The 20946-nt window shown below is 38.6% G+C and overlaps 1 protein-coding gene and 1 pseudogene across 17 annotated transcripts in view; both read left to right on the top strand.

The window, feature by feature from the left end:
• Positions 1-20946, top strand: part of MLLT10 (MLLT10 histone lysine methyltransferase DOT1L cofactor) — a 237435-nt gene that overhangs the window by 94483 nt on the left and 122006 nt on the right. For 16 of the 17 annotated variants that reach the window (XM_058681732.1, XM_058681731.1, XM_058681747.1 and 13 more), the window contains 3 exons: positions 17097-17200; positions 18609-18702; positions 20537-20632. In XM_058681732.1, coding sequence (XP_058537715.1) covers positions 17097-17200; positions 18609-18702; positions 20537-20632 — 294 coding nt within the window. The remainder of the gene's footprint in view (positions 1-17096; positions 17201-18608; positions 18703-20536; positions 20633-20946) is intronic. The other variant, XM_058681737.1, reaches the window with a different exon arrangement.
• On the top strand, positions 7962-9746 carry LOC131483519 (NADH dehydrogenase [ubiquinone] 1 alpha subcomplex subunit 5-like; annotated as a pseudogene).

Raw genomic sequence — 20946 nt, 5'->3', positions numbered from 1 at the left:
CTCTCCTCTCCTCTCCTCTCCTCTCTCTTCTCTCTCTCTCCTGTCTTCCCCTCTGTCCCTTTCCCCCACTCTCACACCTTGTCTCTCTCTAAAATAAGAAAAATAATAGGAGCACTTGGCTCAGTCAGTTGAGCATTGGACTCTTGATTTTGGCTCAGATCACAATCTCATGGTTCTTTGATTGAACCCCTTCAGGCTCCACACTATCAACATGGAGGCTGTTGGGGTGTTTTCTCTCTCTCTCTCTCTCTCTCTCTCTCTCTCTCTCTCTCTCTCTCTCTCTCTCTCTTTCTGCCTCTCTGCTGCTCATGTGTGGTGTCTCTCTCTCTCTCTTGCTCTCTCAAAAATAAATAAACTTAAAAAAGAAAAATAATAATAAAAAATTAAAAACAATTGAGCACAGACAGTTTCTACAAAAGACGCCGGAGTTTAGGTGCTCTTGTTTACCTTCATGTCTCGTAAATATTCTATTTAAACAACTAGGTAAAAAAGCCTATAAACTGTTCCTGATGTACCTGTGCCAAATTGCATATGCTTATTCTTTAATTTTATAAAATAGTGTAGTGTTCTGCATAACCTTCTTGAGAATTTCTATCTTTTTTTTTTTTTGCAATAAATTAAAATTGTGTTTAATAATTCACAAAGGAGTTTTTGGCCGGAGGGCCTGGGTGGCTCAATCATTTAATTTATACATATGACTCTTGGTTTCAGCTCAGGTGATGATCTCTCAGGTCCGTGGAATTGAGCCCCCTGTCTTGCTCACAGTGCAGAGCCTGCTTGGCATTCATTCTCTCTCTCTCTGTCTCTCTGTCTCTCTCTCTCTCTCTCTGTCTCTCTCTCTCTCTGTCTCTCTTCTCCCCCCACTTCCTCCCCAAATAACACCCCCCTCCCCAAATAAATAAATAAATAAATTTTAAAAAAGAAAGGAGTTTAGGGGTGCTTGGGTGGCTCAGTCGGTTAAGCGTCTGACTTCGGCTCAGGTCATGATCTCACGGTCCGTGGGTTCGAGCCCTGCATTGGGCTCTGTGCTGACGGCTCAGAGCCTGGAGCCTGTGTCAGATTCTGTGTCTCCCTCTCTCTCTGACCCTCCCCTGTTCATGCTCTGTCTCTCTCTGTCTCAAAAATAAATAAACATTAAAAAAAAAAAAAAAAAGGAGTTTTGACCAGGTTTAAAAAGAGATGATTTAAGGTCACTTGATGACTTCGTAAAAAACAGATCCAGGGACAATTGTATGTTGGGATGTTTTTTCTCATTATATAACACTAGCATATGGAATTAGGGCATAAACTGTTACTATACTCTATGACAGCATGGAATCATGCTGAATAAAACTGAGTAAACTGATCTCTTTGCGTTGTTTGTTTGTTTGTTTGTTTTTAACTTTTGTTTTTTAGTTTATTTTTTTTCAGAGAGAGAGCAGGGGAGGGGGCAGAGAGAGAATCCCAATCAGGCTCTGCACTGTCAGCACGAGCCGGATGTGAGGCTCACTTACTGTGAGATCATGACCTGAGTCGAAATCAAGAGTTGGATGCTTAACCGACTGAGCCACCCAGATGCCCCTGAGTTGCTTGATTTTAAAATAGTAAATCTTAGCAGAGTGTACCAGGTGTCCAGGAAGACACTTTGAAGCATGTCCGATTTTTCTAAACTAGTGCTTCTTTACATTTTTTGGGTCTTCGGGATTCTGGTAAAATGTAAGATTTCTTTCTACAGAGTAATATACATCTGAACTATAACAAAATATTTTACATATACTTTCTGAAGGATTATAAGAATACTGCTTGATACTCAAATTCTCTGCTTCCCTGTCATAGGATTACCAAATTTTAGATTACCTTGAATAATAAATAATTAAATGATTGATTTAATAATTGACATATTTAAAAATAATACATTTTAAATGTATAAACATTTTTAAATATTTGGCATTTAAAAAATCTGTAAGCATGAGTTATAATAATGCCAAATATACAGATTTTATTCTTGGCTCTTCTCTTTGGATGACTCTTTTTTTTTTTTTTTTCCTTTAATGTTTATTATTTTTGAGAGACAGAGCGTGAGCAGGGTAGGGGCAGAGAGAGAGAGGGAGAGACAGAATCTGAAGCAGGCTCCAGGCTCTGAGCTGTCAGCACAGAGCCCGATGTGGGACTCGAACCCATGAACTGTGAGATCATGACCTGAGTTGAAGTTGGATGCTTAACCGACTGAGCCACCCAGGTGCCCCTGGATGACTCTTAACTATGATGTTTATGTCATAATTTTCCTAACCATTCCCACATTACCTAGCTATTTTTCTGTTGTAATTTATTTATTTATTTTTTTTTATTTTTATTTTTTTTTATTTATTTTTGGGACAGAGAGAGACAGAGCATGAACGGGGGAGGGGCAGAGAGAGAGGGAGACACAGAATCGGAAACAGGCTCCAGGCTCCGAGCCATCAGCCCAGAGCCTGACGCGGGGCTCGAACTCACGGACCGCGAGATCGTGACCTGGCTGAAGTCGGACGCTTAACCGACTGCGCCACCCAGGCGCCCCTCTGTTGTAATTTAAAGCATGACAAGAATCTTGCTTCACCAACCCTTTTATTCTGTGTTTAGATTATTTCCTTTGGCTAGAACTCTAGAGTTAGAATTATTGTGTCATAGATTATACCTGTTTGTAAGGTTCTGAGAAGATTGCCTGTTTGTTTTCCACATTTATATAGCTAATAATTTATGAAAATGCCATTTTTACCACACCATTGTCTGTATTCATTTTTAGAATCATAGTCTACATTTGCCAATTTGATAATAAATGATATCCAGTTATTTGAATTTTTGATTACTTGTCAGGTTGTCAGAATAATATTTCTTTTTGTATCTGTTTTTGCCCATTTAGCTCTTAAACTGTTAGGTATTCTAAAGTTATGTACTCTTTTTATTTTTTTTAGGTTTACTTATTTTGAGAGAGACAGAGACAGTGTGAGCTGGGGAGGGGCAGAGAGAGAGGGAGAGGAAGAATCCCAAGCAGGGTCTGCACTGTCAGCACAGAGCCTGATGTGGGGCTCAAACTCAAGAACTGTGAGATCATGACCTGAGTGAAACCCAGAGTCGGACACTTAACCCACTGAGCTGCCCAGGAGCCTCTAAAGTTATGACCTCTTTAAATAGTGATAACAAATTTTTGTTTGTATATACCACAGGTATTTTTTTCGCTTTGTCTTCATTTTGGTGCCATAAAATATTCATAGATACACAGTTACGCCTTATAGTTTTTTTGGGGTGGCAGTAAACAAGGTGATTAAAAATGGGATCTTTGCAAAGTAATTAAGGTATATAGGGTTAGAGCCGATCCTTGAATAACACAGGTGTGAACTCTGCAGGTCCACTTACATGCAGACCTCGTCCAATCAGCATGATACGGTATAGCACCTAAATGTATTTTCTCTTGTGAGTTTTTGAAAAAAGTTTTTTTTTTAATGTTTATTCATATTTTTTTTTTTTTCAACATTTTTTATTTATTTTTGGGACAGAGAGAGACAGAGCATGAACGGGGGAGGGGCAGAGAGAGAGGGAGACACAGAATCGGAAACAGGCTCCAGGCTCCGAGCCATCGGCCCAGAGCCTGACGCGGGGCTCGAACTCACAGACCGCGAGATCGTGACCTGGCTGAAGTCGGACGCTTAACCGACTGCGCCACCCAGGCGCCCCTGTTTATTCATATTTTGAGAGAGAGAGCACAAGTGTGGAAGGGGAAGAGAGAGAGAGAGGAAGACACAGAATCCAAAGCAGGCTCCAGGCTAAGCTGTCAGCGCAGGGCCTGATGCAGGGCTTGAACTCACGAGCCATGAGATCACGACCTGAGCCGAAGTTAGATGCTTAACCTGCTGAGCCACCCAGGCCCCCCTTCTTATGATTTTTTTAAATAACACTTTTCATCTGGCTTACTTTATTATAAGAATACAGTATGTAATACATATGCCATGCAAAATATGTGTTAATCTGCTCTTTATGTTACTGGTAAGGCTTCTGGTCAACAGTAGGCTATTAGTAGTTAAGTTTTTGGGGAGTCAGAAGTTATACCTGCACCTGCATGGGGAATCATCGATGCTTCTAATCCCCTTGTTGTTCAAGGGTCAGCTGTATAGAGTATGCACCAATTAACAGTGTTACTCTTGTTTTATACTAATCTCTACACTTGAGCACAGAGCAGCTACCTGGGACTAAGGAAGTTACACATCACATTTACAAAATCATTCAGCAAGCTCCAGAAAATGGACAGAGTAACCCTTACTCTGGCTCTTTCTCCATAGGTGGTTAAAATCTATTTTCTGCATGTTGTAAGTGAGACCTATAAGGCAAAGTGATACAACTTCTCTTGCAGTTTTCAAAGTTACATGGAGGATGAAAATGACTTTGCTCATTGTCAAAGACTGTCTGTTAAGAGGGAAACTAAAAACCAAAACGTTGAAATTAAAATATGTAAGGATCGTCAGAAGTGAATGTCTTTTGTGCAAGAGTACACACATGGTCCATTCTTTTTTCATGAAGAAAAGAATGGTTGAATTGCATATCTGGATATGTTGACAGTATTTTTTCCACAGCTATGGAAAAATTGATATTATGTTGTATCGTATCGCATCATATTGTATTGTATCGTACTATAGCAGACTGGTCTCTGCCTTCATTCATCCTGCAGCATGGAGGCTTTTTCATGGTTATCTTCCCTACTGCTGGATCAGGCTTCTGTTCTGTCAGAAATATTTTTATTAGACCAAATTATATTCAGTGCAAGTCAAAATTTATTAACTTGTTAGAAAGGGAAATGGCAAGGTGACAGTAGAATATACAGGTTGAAAGAGAGAGGATGGAAATGGGGAGGTCATGTAAGTTGGGAGACCCATAGCTTATAGTAGTATTTTAAGAGAAGGAAAACTTGAAGTTTTATTTTACAGGATCATATAAATATCATGTACATATTTATAATTACAAGGAGTAATAAGATGATCAGAGGTGCCAGATACAGGAAAAAACAAGACATCGAAGAAGAAAATGATAAGGATACATTTGGGTCTGAAATTAGAATAATGAGATTTCATCACCCACCAGTAATGTCAGCAGCGCCAGGTAATAGGAAACCATGAAATAGTGTCAAAGAGAAGTAGAGTGCCTAGCAACAAGTTCTGATTGTCATCAGGTTACTATTGCTGGGGGGGATTTTTCTCTAGGTACAAAGTTGTAGAATACAGTTTGCCATTGTTTTAAATCCATGATGGGTCTGATTTGTTTTTCCCTTTGGAAGTTCAAAGCATTGGCCTGCTTTGAAATTGTGACTACCCAAATCCCCAGTTAACACAGCATGTGACCTTTTTTTTTTTTTTTTTAGGGGATAAGCCAGGTACCTTTTGTATCTACCTCCTCTCCTCCACAAGGATGAGGTAACAAAGCAATATATCTTAGCTGCAAAAAGTCTGGTTTGAAAGTAGGCTACTAAATCGGTATGCTATGTGATACTGGGGGCATATAGATCTTTATAACAGTATAAAATAGTTTTGATGCTTTCTTTACAAATTAATTTACTTTTTTGAATGTGTTGAATACTTTTTGTGTCACCTCATTTCTTCTGGGTTTTCTTCACATAAACATTTCATTGGGGTTTTTACCTTTATCTAAGCTCTTGATGGATCTGTTTTGTGCCTAATAATAAAGAACAGTTTTAGGCTTTATGTCTAATTTTATTATTCTAATGTTTTCTAACTTTTTAAATTATGCTTACGTGAAGTTTTCGTTTTTATTCTACATATTATAACAATATAAGTATTTGGTTTGGAAATTGTCACATGTAGAAAATAATAATAGAATGAAACTACTTCCCATCCCTCCCAGTTCATCACCCAACTCCAAAACATAACCAACTCCTAGCCAGTTTTTCATACAGCCTCTGTATTGGTTTCCTAGGGCTGCCTTAAGAAAGTACCACAAACTGGGTGGCTTAAAACAACAGAAATTCATTCTCTCACAGTTATGGAAGCTAGAAGTCTGAAATTAAGTTATTGGCATTGGTTCCTCCTGAGAATTGTGAGGGAGCATCAGTTCTGTACCTCTCTTCCAGCCTGTTGTGGTGACAGGAAATCCTTGGCATTCGTTGGATTATGGATTTATCACCCCAGTCTCTGCTTTTTGACCCCACTGTTCTTCCATTGCCTCTGTGTCCTCAAGTGGCCATCTTCTTATAAGGACCAGTCATTTTCAGTTAGAGGCCTGTCCTACCCCAGTGTGACCTCATCTTAACTAATTATATCTGCAGTGACCCTTTTTCCAAATAAGGTCACATTCTGAGTTACTGGGGTTATTAGGACTTCACATACCTTTTTTCAGGGACACAGTTCAACACATAGTAATCTCCCCCGCTTCATGTTCTTACCACATGCAAAATACTTTTATTTCATCCTATCATCTCTCAAAGTCTTAATTGATTCTAGCTTCAGCTCTTAAATTCAGAATTTTATCTAAGTATTAATAATCTCAGTGAGATTGTTCCAAATCTCATTCTGAATCATGTAAATCAGATGTGGGTGAAATTCTGGGTATGGTCAATCCTGAGGCAAAATTCCTTTCCAACTGTGACCCTGTGAAATATAGGAAAGGTGTCTGCTTCTAAGATACAGTGGTAGGATAGGTATAGTATAGATAGTCCCATTTTAAAAGGGAGAAGTTAGAAGGCAAAAAGGGGTTACTGGACTAAAGCAAAGCAGGTTTGTAGCTCAACAGGACAGTTTTTAGGTTCTAAGATTGAGAATAATTCTGCGTGGCTTGATGCTCTGTCCTCTGAGCCCATTGGGGTGGCCTTGCCCCTTGGTCGTCTTCTAATGATACTATAAGTTTAGGTTGAAGGCCGGAGTATTAGGGGTTTTTTTTGGAGGGGAGAGAGGGAGAGAGAGAAGCGGGGTTCACCCAAAGCGGGGCTCACCCGAAGCTCACCCTAAGGGACTCGAACTCATGAACTGCGAGAGCATGACCTGAGGTGAAATCAAGAATCAGACGCTTAACTGACTGAGCCACCCAGGAGCCCTGGAGTATTCGGTTCTTTGCTTTCACAGTGTTTGTGTTCCACCCCAGCGTTTAGCTGTATCTGTTCACCAGTGCCACAGAGGGTGGTTTCTCTTCCTGCTTTTCACTTTACCACACTTTTAAGTCCCAAGTTTGTTCTGCTTGCTGTGTGACAGGCCAGTGAGTCAAGAGGCAAGATGTGGATGTAGAGAAAGAGACTTGATTCTGAACGCCAGCAGACCAAAGAGATGGCAGACTATTGTCCCAAAGAGCCAGTTCCTCAGCTAGAGATTTGAGCTGCTTTTATGTTAAGAAGAGGGGGAAAGTGGGAGGGAGTTGGAGTCAAAAGGGAACTGATACCTGTAGACATCAAGGAAGGTCAAGGAACTTCATTGTTCTTGGTCAGTTTGTTGTTGTGTATAGGAATCTGGTCATGTTGTTCCTGTAAATCTTAAACACAGCATAGTCATTTATGTACTTCCTTATCTCCTCTGTCTCCTCGGGTGAGGTAGATTTTGGATTTTAAAAAGCAGTTTTTTTCAAATCTTAGCTGTAACATGCCTATGTGCAGGGCTAAGCAGAAGTTTCTGTTTTAGGTCATGGCAGCAGGGGAAATAGAGACAATATTGAGTCAGACACGCTAAGTTTCTTCCTGGTATGCTTTTGTTTCTCCCTTAGTGTTAGATTGCCTTTGTTTGTTATTTGATGTTTTGGGCTTGGGATTTCTCTGTTGTTTTGGTCCACCCTCTCTCTTTGGTAGGCCCTGTATGTCTGGGCCTCACAGTTTCACCATTCCTTTCCTCCTCACCATGGCAGACTTATATTTGTGTCTTTGGAAAGACTTGTGAGGAAGAGAACTTTCTGCTTCTACCCCCAGCACTAGAAGACCTCTTAATTTTATTAAGGGTTGGGAATTTGGGTTTGAGAACAGGGTTGGGAATTTGGGTTTGAGAATTTTTCCTGCCCCTTGCCTAGGTGTAAAGAGTTTTTCCTTTGTATTCCTAGTCATGGTGGGCCTTACCCATGTCTTGGATGTGACAGGGCTTGCTCCAGTCCCCCAAATGCTTTTGAAAGGAGTGTTTGGGTGAGAGGTAGGATTTCATATCTTACCATCAGTAGAGTCTGATCCTCTTCTTCATGCCTGAACCTCAAGGGAGATTTTTTCTGGTGGTTTTGTCTCCTTGGTATCAGTCTTCCCCGTGAACCCCTCATAAAAGTTCATGTAGTAGAGCCTGTGAGTGAGTGAGAACTCTTTTATCAGTGGTTCTAGTGGTTCTGCAGTATCATATTAGCCCTCAATCAGCCTTTAACAACAATGTATTAAGATTTTAGCTGATTTCTTCTTACGTGCATGTCTTTCTCCATGTCTTCCCTTTCTTGCTGTATCCGTGGTGGAGAGTCTGAACATTTTGTGGTTCTTAGGAAGTTGGGGGGAGAATATGTCTTCCCTTGGATTTCACACTACTTGGTTGCCTCACAACAGCACATCTTTCAGTTACAAGAAGAACTGAATTTTTGTAGTTTAAGTGGCTTGTTCAAGTTATATTTGGAGTGATGCTTTCAGCTACTTCTTAGGTGGGGCTGGAATTTGGCCCCAGAATCCTTTTGATATGAGGCCTGTTTCTTTAATTTAAAAAATTAGGTTCAAAGGGCTGTGTGTCCCGAGCCTACTGGCACTGTCATGGCAGATTTGCTGAAGAAGACCCCTGGCCTTGTGGGATTGGCTGTATGTGAGAGTCCACACGAGAGGTTAAGAATATTGGACACAAAGATTCTTGACATTCTTGAGCAAATTCCTAAAAATGCAGCATATAGGAAATATACAGAACAGATTACAAATGTGTTTGTATGTGTATGGTTACAGTGGAATCAGATGTTAAGCAGTTAGACCAACTTCAGGGTGGGCAACTGGAAGAGGTGACTCTTCAAGCTGAAAATGAATTAAGTCTGGCAGGAAAAATGATATAATGAAAACCATGGGAGCCTTTAGTGGAAGAGCCTCCTGCCAACGAGTGGAAATGGCCAATGTAATCGTCATTAAATGACTAGTGTATTGATGGGAAACTGATGTAATTAAATGTTCTGTCATACTAAAAAAATAAATAAATAGTTCGGTTAAAATATTACTTTTCTAAAACAGGGAAAACTTTTTAGGCTATGAATTTGCCTCTTGAGTATAGCTTTATTCACATACTTGACATTTTATTTAGATATGATTTTGTTTGGGAACAATTTTTCAATAATCCTCAGTTATTTTGCATATTTTCTTCTTAATCTAATAGCTGATATTTAAAAATTATCAAAATATTAGGGTGCTAGTATGGCTCAGTTGGTTGAGCATCCGACTCTTGGTTTCAGCCCAGGTCATTTAAAAAAATAAAATAATCAAATTACTTTTTTCTACTTTGATTCATGTGTCTGGGGGCTCTCTTGTTCTCCCTCTCTCTCTGTATATGTATATGTGTATACACACATTTACGCTTATAATTGTATCTTCCTGATGGATTGACTGTTATCGTTATAAAATATTCCTCTTTGGGGCGCCTGGGTGGCGCAGTCGGTTAAGCATCCGACTTCAGCCAGGTCACTATCTCGCGGTCCGTGAGTTCGAGCCCCGCGTCGGGCTCTGGGCTGATGGCTCGGAGCCTGGAGCCTGTTTCCGATTCTGTGTCTCCCTCTCTCTCTGCCCCTCCCCCGTTCATGCTCTGTCTCTCTCTGTCCCCAAAATAAATAAAAAACGTTGAAACAAAAATTCCTCTTTATCTTTAGTAATGTTTTGTTTCAAGAGTCTATTTTTTTTTTTGTTTTTTGTTTTTGTCCGATATAATGATAGCTACTCCAGCCATCTTATGCTTGCTCTTTGCGTACTATGTCTTTTTTTTTTTTTTTTTAATCTTTTTAACTTACTTGTACTATCAAATCTAAAGTATTCCTCTTGCAGACAGTGTATGGAACTTTCTTTTTTTTTAATCTGTTCTATTAATCTCTGCCTTTTGATTGGAATACATTCACATCCAATGCTATCATTAATATGGTTGGTTTTATGCCTGCCATTTTACTTTTTGTTTGCATTGTCTTATGACTGCTTTGGTCCTCTCTTTTTTCTTTTATAGTACCTTCTTTTACCTTAAGTGGGTATTTTCTAGTGTACCTTTTTCATTCCTTTCATGATTTTTAAATTATATTTTTTGGGGTTATTTTCTTAGTGGTTGCTCTAGGGTTTGCAATATTTATCTTATCAGAATCTACTTAACTCCAGTAAGATATAGAAAATTCATTCCTATATGTCCTATTATGTTTGTATAAACTACAAACAATAATATATTGTTAAAATTATTGCTCTGTTAGGGCACCTGGGTGGCTTGGTCAGTTGAGTGTCTGACTCTTGATTTCAGCCCAGGTCATAATCCCAGGATTGTGGGATCGAGTCCCCCTTCGGGTTCCATGCTGAGTGTGGAGCTTGCTTGGGATATTCATATTCATATTCATATTCATATTCATATTCATATTCATATTCATATTCTCCCTCCCCCTCCCCCTCTCTCAATTTCTCCCTTCTTCCTGCCCCTGCCCCTCCCCTGCTTGTGTGCTCTGAGTCTCTTTCTCAAATTAAAACATAATGATTGCTCTATATAGTCTTTTTTTAAATACACATTAAAAAAAAAAAGTTTATTTATTTTGAGAGAGAGAGAGTGGGTGGGAGTCAGAGAGAGAGAGGAAGACAGAATTGCAAGCAGGCTCTGACAGTGCAGAGCCTGACACGGGTCTTGAACCCATGAACCATGAGATCATGACCTGAGCTGTAGTCTAGAGTTGGACACTTAATCATGTGAGCCACTGAGGCCTCCCCTTATCTTTTAAAGCTAAGAGAAGAAGACCACAGATATATTTGTATAGTGTGTGTGTGTTGCTAGATATCTTTCCCATTTGTGTTTCTCTTCATTTCTTCATGTGGGTTCAAGTTACCATCTGGTGTTACTTTCTTACTCCAATATATCTTTATTCCCACCCTCTTTAATTGTGTTGTCATTGTGAAATATATTACATTTCTCTGTTATAGGCCCAACAATACAATTTATGGGCATTGTTTTATGCTTTTGCCTTTTGAATTAAGAGAAGAATGAGAAATATTTAATCATACTGTCTTTTATCTTTTTCTGTATAATTACCTTTGTTAGAGCCTTTTATGTGTGTTTATTAATTGGCCTGTTAGATTTATTTTTTAAAGATTTCAGCTCTATTGAGGTAAAATTGGAGCTCTTAGACTGTGTGTGTGTGTGTGTGTGTGTGTGTGTGTGTGTGTGTGTTGTAATTGTTGTGTAGTGTCACTTGATTTTAGCCTAAAGAACTTCCTTTAGTATTTCTTGTTAGTCAGGATTGGAGCAACAAAGTATCTGTTTTTGTTTGTTTGGGAATGTCCTTATTGCATCTTTATTGATGCAATATAGCTTTCCTGGATATTGGACTCCTGGTTGATAGTTTTGTTCTTTAAGCTTTTTGAATATCTTATCCTGCTGCCTTCTGCCCTCCATTGTTTCCTTTGAGACTTCAGGTGTTAATTGTATTGTAGTTTTCCTTGCTTGTGATGAACCATTTTTCTCTTGTTGCTTTCAAGATATCTTTGTTTGTTTGTGTGTTTTGGCTTTGACCAATTTGAGCGTGGATCTCTTAGTGTTTATCAAGATTTTTAGAATTGTAGATTATTGGTTTTTAACCAGATTTGGGAAATTTTCAGCCATTATTTCTTTTTTTTTTTTTTTTTTCAACGTTTTTAATTTATTTTTGGGACAGAGAGAGACAGAGCATGAACGGGGGAGGGGCAGAGAGAGAGGGAGACACAGAATCGGAAACAGGCTCCAGGCTCCGAGCCATCAGCCCAGAGCCTGACGCGGGGCTCGAACTCACGGACCGCGAGATCGTGACCTGGCTGAAGTCGGACGCTTAACCGACTGCGCCACCCAGGCGCCCCAGCCATTATTTCTTTAGATTCAGTTTCTGTCCCTTTCTTTCATCTCTTTGTTTTCTCATACGTATGCTGGTGTACTTAATGGTGTCCCACATTTTTTGGAAATCGTACTTCAGGTAGTATAATCTAAAGAAGTCCCTTCTTCAGATTGTATAATCTTTATTGATCTATTTTTTTTTTAAGTTTATTTATTTTTAAGTAATTTGTACACCCAGTATGGGGCTCGAACCCATGACTCCAAGGTCAAGAGTCACATGCTCTCCCCTCAGCCAGCCAGGCACACCTTTATTGATCTTTTTTTTTTTTTTTAATATATATTTTTTAATATTTGTTCATTTTTGAAAGGCAGCGAGAGACAGAACGCGAATGGGGGAGGGGCAGAGGGAGAGGGAGACACAGAATCCGAAGCAGGATCCAGGCTCTGAGCGGTCAGCATAGAGCCTGACGCGGGGCTCGAACTCACTGACCGCGAGATCATGACCTGAGCCAAAGTCGGCCACTTAACCGACTGAGCCACCCAGGCGCCCCATTTATTGATCTGTTTTTAAGTCTGTTGATTGTTTTCTGACTGCCAACTCAAATCTGCTGTTGAGCCTCTTTAATGAATTTTTTAAACTCAAGTATTTCCATTTGATTGAAGTCTTTGTCTTCCAAGTCTAACATCTGGGTCCCTCCTCAAAGACAGTTTCTAATGTCTACTTTTATTCTTGTGTGTAGGTTACACTGACCTGTTTCTTTGCACGTCTTGTAATTTTTTGTTGAAATGGACATTTTAGATAATATAGTCACTCTGGAGAATGATCCTTCCTTCTTATGGGTCATGTTGTTTGTTTTGTCATTTATTTGTTTAATGACTTGGCTGGACTAATTTTCTTATGTCTGTTTACCCAACAGTGTGTAACTTCAGGTGGCCCTGCTCAAATGTCCTGGGGAAAAAAAAAAGGCCTGACTTCTTAGGGTTGGCTGTGGATCAACATAAACCACTTATTAGTTAAAGATTGTGTTTAAATTAAGCCCCTTTAGCTAGTTACATATTCACCCTTTATCACTTAATATATATGTGATTTAGAGATTATTTTCTAAGGAGATCTGAGGTTCTCTCTGTCGGTTGTTCTTGAGCATGTGCAGCCTTAAGCATGCATGCAATCTTTCAGACCATCACGTATGAGTGTGATTTTATTTTCAAGTCTAGATTCGTAGGAGTTGCCTCTGGGTCACAGTAACTTACTTTTCAGCCAGTTTTTGGTCATAGGTTGTACTAAAGCCTTATGAGCCTTATTGGCTGATGGATCTGTGTGTGGCTTTAGGGAATGCTTTTACATCGGCCTCGAGTCCCACTTGGATTTTTCCTGAGTGGGTGCAACCTAGTTCATGTACATAGCCTTCTATTTCCCCAGGGATGAATGTGATCCTAGGAGGGCCCTTATTTCTTGTCTTTCTCTCATTCTCTCTGTTAATTTTCGGGCTGGTTTTACTTGTTTCTATTAGTACCTTGGAGCTACCAGTCCTGTCTTAATTGCTTGCCACCAGAGTGATTGATTGATTGATTGATTGACTATTTTTAATGTTTATTTATTTTTGAGAGCGAGAGAGAGGTAGAGGGACAGATTGAGAGAGGGAGACACAGAGTCTGAAGCAGGCTCCAGGCTCCGAGCTGTCAGCACAGAGCCCGACGCAGGGCTCGAACTCATGAGCAGTGAGATCATGACCTGAGCCGAAGTTGGACACTTAACCAACTAAGCCACCCAGGCGCCCCTCCCCCAGGGTGTTTTTGACAGTGTCCTTAAGCTTCTCCACATAGTCAGTCCTCTCAGGCAAAGCTGTTGAGCTCTTTGTTCTGAAGATGTTCCATACCCATGTGCCTTTCTGAGAATCTCTACATTACTGCTCTGGAACTGGGGATGGGGATAGCACTCTGCTTCTCCTGAAGAGACACAGGTACTCCAGCAGTGTGCTGGGAGGAAGAAAGGGTATAGTAGCCCCTGGTTTTCTCAACCCATTTCCTCCTCTCATGGAACTTCCATTCTACTAGCAAGATGGGGTAGGGATGATAATGGCCTCAGGACCCTTGGCCTGTTGTCAGGGTGGGATTCTATGAGTGAGAGCTACCAGCTGTAAGTAGGATGAGAGTCACTGGAGACTGGTTCTTCTAGGGTAAAACGATAGCTTCAGACTAGGAGCTGAGGGGAGAGGGAGCCTTACCTTCTCAGCCACACCCACCCAGAGGGGAATTTCCATCACAAGAAGCTGTGTGTGTGGTAGGGTGGTGATGGGAGCAGATCATGCCTCAAATTCTAGACTCTCACTGTTCTTAGTGAGATTCAGTACACTTTTTCAAAAAACAAATTTTCCACTGTTTGCTGCATGTCTTTAGGATAATTTTCAGAGACTCTGTCTCTCCCCAGTGCCCTCCAAATCTTGGAAGTGGAGAGGGGATCCATGGAGCTCTGATTCCACCATTCCAGGAGTCTGGAAGTCCTTCTCTCTCTCTCTTTTTAATATTCATCATAATTTTTAGTTTTATTGAATTGTCAAAAGGTGGTGTCTTTTCACTGTTTTGGAAGTTAACTGAGAGATTCTTTAAGGCCCACTTGCATATTTTCCATGAATTTTGCTATATAAAATGTTACTGTTTCAGTCTGCTCTGTCTTTTCTTTTTTTAATCTTCTTGATCATTTGTAGGTTAAAAAATGTATGTTACAGTTTCCCATTGTAATTGTTTGATACTTTCTTTTTGTAATTTGAACGGATAGAGATGCTCTTATTCACTGTGTCTGGTTTGGTTTTGTTGTAACTTGGGGTTTTACTTGTTAGAGGTATAAAATAATTAAGACTTTTTTTAATGTTGATTTTATTTTTGAGAGAGAGAGGGAGACACAGAATCTGAAGCAGGCTCCAGGCTCTGAGCTGTCAGCGAGGAGCCCGACGTGGGGTCCCAACCCACGAATGGTGAGATGGTGACCTGAGCCGAAGTCAGATGCTTAACCGACTGAGCCACCCCGGTGCCCCTACAAAAATTATTTTAGGGACACCTGGGTGGGTTACTCGGTTAAGTGTCTGACTCTTGATTTTGGCTCAGGTCATGATCTCACGGTTTGTGAGTTCGAGCCCCATATCAGTCCCCGCCCTAACAGTGCCAAGCCTGCTTGGAATCTCTCTCTCTCTCTCTCTCTCTCTCTCTCTCTCTCTCTCTCTCTCTCTCTCTCCCTCCCTCCCTCTCCCTCTCCCTCTCCCTCTCCCTCTCCCTCTCCCTCTCCCCCCCCCCATTCTCCCTCTCTCTTCCTCCATCCCTCCCTTCCTCCCTCTCTTTCTGCCCCTCCCATGTGCTCTCTTTCAAAAATAAAACAATCTTTTAAAAAATTTTTTTAATGTTTATTTGGTTTTAAGAGAGAGAGAGAGCACAAGCAGGTGAGGGGCAGAGAGAGGGAGACAGAATTAGAAGCAGGTTCCAGGCTCCAAGCTGTCTGCACAGAGCCCAACGAGGGTCTCAAACCCATGGACCTTGAGATCATGACCTGAGCTGAAGTTGGATGCTTAACCGACTGAGTCACCCAGGCACCCCCAAAAATAAAATAATCTTTTTTTTTTTTTTTTTTTTAAATTTTTTTTTTCAACGTTTTTTATTTATTTTTGGGACAGAGAGAGACAGAGCATGAACGGGGGAGGGGCAGAGAGAGAGGGAGACACAGAATCGGAAGCAGGCTCCAGGCTCTGAGCCATCGGCCCAGAGCCCGACACGGGGCTCGAACTCACGGACCGCGAGATCGTGACCTGGCTGAAGTCGGACGCTTAACCGACTGCGCCACCCAGGCGCCCCAAAAATAAAATAATCTTAAAAAAATAATTTTTCTCAGTCTGAATCCTTGTATTTCAACAGAGGAGTTTAAATTAACTTACCTGACTAGATACTAGGCTTTTTTGAGAACTGTGTTCTTGTAAATATTGTTGAATTGTGTTATTCTGGCACCACAGTGCATAACGGGGGAAAGCTCTCTAAGTTTAAAAATATATGTGGTCCCACTGAAGTTGGCTAGCTTATACCTTGTTACTCTTCAGAAATTGGTTTCCTTTTAAAAGTGTTACCGATTTTATGTAGACATTAATTTTTGTATACTCAACTTCTAGTCAGCTGATTAATTTTCTTCATTATACACTGATACTCATAGATTGCCATTTATATAGTTGAGTTGTTCATGAAAAGGTGGTACTGTTTATCAGCTATTTTTACCCGGGAAAAGGACCAGATGTAAGTCAAAGTCGGTGGCAGTGTTTATTGGTCAGTGTCTCCTGGGGGCATCTCTGACCTCCTTAGAGGAAATGTCTTCCCTGCAGGCTCAGTCTGTCAGGTTGGCAGGCTGAATGACAGCTCAAGTAGGATTCTTGTGAAGAGCCGAAATGGCCTAAATTTCGCTCATCATACAGGACCATGCTTCATCTCTTAGGTCCCAACTCCTTGTGTCAAACTCCCGTAGATATGCTTACTTCCAGCAGAAGAAAAGGCGAATCTTTTTTTACACTCTTGTCACAGAAATCAGTTGAATATTGGTGAGGAAGTTTTAAGACCAAGGTATCGTAGGCTAAGTCCTGACCCCTGGCCTTAGTGCCTGTGAAGATTCTCGCTGCTGTGCAGGGTATTTGAGCCTAAGGAAGACTGGATCTTTGTGAAGTTCCACTAGTGCTGTTTACCTCTCCTTGTTTATGTCTGCATGTTGGTAAAAATCAGATTACTGACAGAAAAAATGAATTCATGTTTTGAAGTAAAGTAGGTTAGACAGTAAACCTAATCTTGACTTCTGAAGATAATTGTAAAATTCATTTCTTTTTTTTTTTTTTAAATGTTTATTTTGAGAGAGAACGAGCAGGGGAGGGGCAGAGAGAGAGAGAGAGAGAGAGAGAGAGAAACACAGAATCCGAAGCAGGCTCCAGGCTCTGAGCCGTCAGCACAGAGCCCCGACGTGGGGCTCAAACCCACAAGCCATGAGATCATGACCTGAGCTGAAGTCGGCCACTCGACCGACTGAGCCACCCACGTGCCCCTAAGATTCATTGCTATAAGCACACTGGTAAGGTTTTTGCTTAATTTTATTTTTTCTATCCTAAGACTTGCTACATTTGTGATGAACAAGGACGAGAAAGCAAAGCAGCTACCGGTGCTTGCATGACATGTAATAAACACGGATGTCGGCAGGCTTTCCACGTGACGTGGTAAGTATGCTTCTATCGTCGTACAAAACCGAAATTCTTGTGCTTCGTACAAGGAAATACCTTGTAAATTAAAGGCTTAGGTACTCAAATATTTACAGCAAATTTTATTGGGATGATTTCTGTGTTTAGAGTTTCTTCTAATAAAGATGATTCTAATAATTGAATTTACCAGAGCAGATTTTCAATAGGTGGATTCTGGTTCTCATGTTTTATTTAGTTTCATTTTGTTTAAAATATCGGTGTTTGTTACCTAACCTTTGATTTGTTGTTAGGACTGAAAGAGCTGATGTAGGTAAACTTAGTGCTGTGCCTGCACTATTAGTAAGGATTTTAATCAGTGATCGTGTTTCTTCACTGCATGTTTGAAGGTGGGGGAGAGGGGGAAAGCAGTCACTATCATTCTCAGTATTCTGGTGGCTACTTCTTAAGAAGTTACTTAAGATACTTTTTTGGCATAAAATTTCAAGAGTAAAAATTATCCTAAAGTAAAATATTCAACATAATAGACAACAGTTCAAAATTAAAGTTTGGGAATAATCCAAGGACTTGTTACTTTTAGGAAATAGTCTGTATTTAGCAGCCAGTATAGGCACATGCTTTATTTCCTGAGCTTTTAGTGTATGGATTTAAGAAGTCCATTTTAGATTAATTTTGGGGAATGGAAAAGACTTTTGGTTGTATAAATTCTGTTATTAATGAACTTAATTTTTCTAAGATGAAAATTCTTTCTTAGGTAAAGATATATGCTAATACTACTGTAACTTTGGAATGTTAAAAGTGGAAGGCCAAATTGACAAGATAATGATTATAAACTTTACCACTTTGTGGGTTTTTTTTTTTAAATGAATATCGTAACTTTAGGATTCGATTCCATTTCTTCTATTGTTTTTGACTGGAAAACACAGCTTATGTTTATCTTGCCTCCTGTATGGTTCTATGAACTGAAGCATTTCCTTGTAACAGTACGTAATCTGCATCTATGGGGCACATCCCATCCCAAGTCATTTCAGTCCTTTAGAAGCCTGGCCTTTCTGTTAGTACCTGTGATAATAGAGTGAAGAAGTAAAATGGGTGGGAGGTATCTTAAAACAATTTAATGTCTATTTGGTAATGTTAAACATTTATATATATGTATGTTTAAAACATACATAAATCTTCATTCTTACTACAGGTAGATGGATCAAAAGTTTATTATAAGCTACAAATGTAACTTAAAAAATATGTACTTGATCACAGTAAGAATAAAGCTTTACATTCCCCCCCTTTTCTCTTAGATGTATAGGGTTTAATTACAAACCTTACATGCTTGGAAGTGAGTTTTAATTTATTTATATATACATAACTGTAGTTTGAGATTTAATGTATACATATTATGTTTTTATATATATTTTTTGGCTTTTATTTTCAGTGCTCAGTTTGCTGGACTACTTTGTGAAGAAGAAGGTAATGGTGCAGATAATGTCCAATACTGTGGCTACTGTAAATACCATTTTAGCAAGCTGGTAAGAATTTATCTTGAACTTGCAAAATTCTGTTTTATAAAAAAGGCATAATAGCTGTTGCTTTTCTCTTGATTTTTGTGTGAAATTGTTTGCTTAGCATGGTCTCTCCTGGGATTTAAAAGATCTAGTAATTCTTAAAGATTTTGCTTTGCTTTGGTTCATTTATAATGATGAATATTATAAAATAAGTTCTATTAATTAATAGTAAATGTTAGGATACATTTAATAGAAAAAGCATGTATAAAGAACTCTATAATCTAACTCTGGTGATTTTTCTCACTTGTTAGTCATCTTTTTTGCTATATTACTATTATTTATTTTCATTTTTATTTACTAGGAGATCGTAAAACTGAAACAAAGCTGTTTTGTAACTTCTTGGTTGAAGATGTTGAGAAAGATGTATTTAAATACAACTTTGGGAATATTTTAGATTTTTTCCAGTTTTTACTGTTACATAATAGCATAGATGATTGAGTTGGTAAAATTTGGTTAGTTGTTACATATATTGTGTCCGTTTTCCTTTGAAGGATTGATATTTAATGTCCTAAGTGTCTATTTTTTTAGTCTTCAATGATGACAGATTTGTACATGAAAGTTTAAGTCTTCTTTGTTTTTAATGTTTTGTTTATATTTTTATTAACTTTCCCTTGTGAATGGGGCTATTTTTTTATTCCATTCTTTTAGGTAAATAGTAAGGGCCTCTTACTCATGAAATCAGCTCATGATTCTCTTCTGGTTCATGCATATAAAATACTTAGATTGTGTAAATATATTGCTTGATATCAAAAACTTTTATTTTAAGGACAAAGAATATTGAAGTGTTTTAAGACTAATTTTGAGATAGTAAAATTGGAAATTTTGCTTTCTAGATGTTAAAAGCATTTTGGAATCTTAGTTTTCTAAATGGAAGATGATATAGATCAAAATTCAGAAATAATGAAAATGGATTATGAGAGTCTGTAAATTGAATTTTCTCATTGCTAGTTACTGACATGTTGTTGTCCCATTTGCTAGTTAGGGAGGAAAAGTCTAATAATTTAATAAGACTATTTAACCTACATTTGCATAGAATTTGAATGCCTTTCATAGTCATTTTTGTCTAATTTGAACTAGTTATGGTACCACCCAGTTTTAAATACCTCAAATAACTCTCACTGTCATACTTTATTATGAAATTGTTTAAGTATTTTAAACAGAAATGTGTGCATACTTTTATTAATGCTTTGAGAAATGCATGGGTCTAATGCTGACATTTCCTTTAATTTTTTTCTTAATGAATTGCAGAGACAAGTTTTTAGAAAACTATGCCCTAATACTGGAAGTATGAGATATAAAGGCTTCTTGCTTTTTCTAGTGTGGCAGAAAAGTAACTCTTCAAATATTTTCTTTTCTTCTAGTCTTGGCATCCTTCTTCAGTATGGCATTCTCTATTTTGGTTGGAACTCCTTTTCTTTTTTAAAGAAGACAATGAAAATTATAGTTGATTTCTTTTAAGAGGTGGTTTTGTGATAAAGTCACAAATAAGCTCCTGCTTATTTGAAAATATAATCTATTTTCACACATTTTCATAAATGTACAAAAATATGGCATTAATGTTAAATTTAGGTTTAGATTTTCCTTTATAATGCAATAGACAGCATATAGATGGTGTCTAAACTGGATTATATAGTTTGAAATAGCGAGGTGGTTTTTTTTTTGTTTTGTTTTTTTGTTTTTGTTTTTACTTCAGTAGACATTTTTAAGTACTGCACACTTGAATTGGTTTAAGCCTAACAGATTATTTAAAAAATTTTTATATACATATACATGTATGTATATATATTTTCTTTTTTAGAAAAAGAGCAAACGGGGATCTAATAGGTCATATGATCAAAGTTTAAGTGATTCTTCCTCTCACTCTCAGGATAAACATCATGAGAAAGAGAAAAAAGTAAGTGGATTTGTTGTTGCTATATATGTAGCACATCTTCTTAATAGTTTTTTTTTTCCCCCTTTTTTAGATAAAATTAAGTTCTTGATAGCTGGATTGAGACATGGAAATACTGAAAATTTTTGACTAATTGAGAGTATTAAGTCAAAGAGTAGATTTAAAATAATGCCATATTTGTGAATATGTTTGTATGTACCTGTTTCAACTGAAAATTTGAAATACAGCTTGACTGAAAGCATGAGAGAGATTTCTTGCATGTGTTACTGTGGTCATCTTGTGAAATCTTTAGGTGACTTCAGCATTTGTGGCTATAC

The sequence above is a fragment of the Neofelis nebulosa genome, chromosome 8 (genome assembly GCF_028018385.1).
Source record: "Neofelis nebulosa isolate mNeoNeb1 chromosome 8, mNeoNeb1.pri, whole genome shotgun sequence".
NCBI classification, from domain to species: domain Eukaryota; kingdom Metazoa; phylum Chordata; class Mammalia; order Carnivora; family Felidae; genus Neofelis; species Neofelis nebulosa.
The sequence above is the reverse complement of the archived record's forward strand: the minus strand, read 5'-3'. Positions and strand labels throughout refer to the sequence as shown.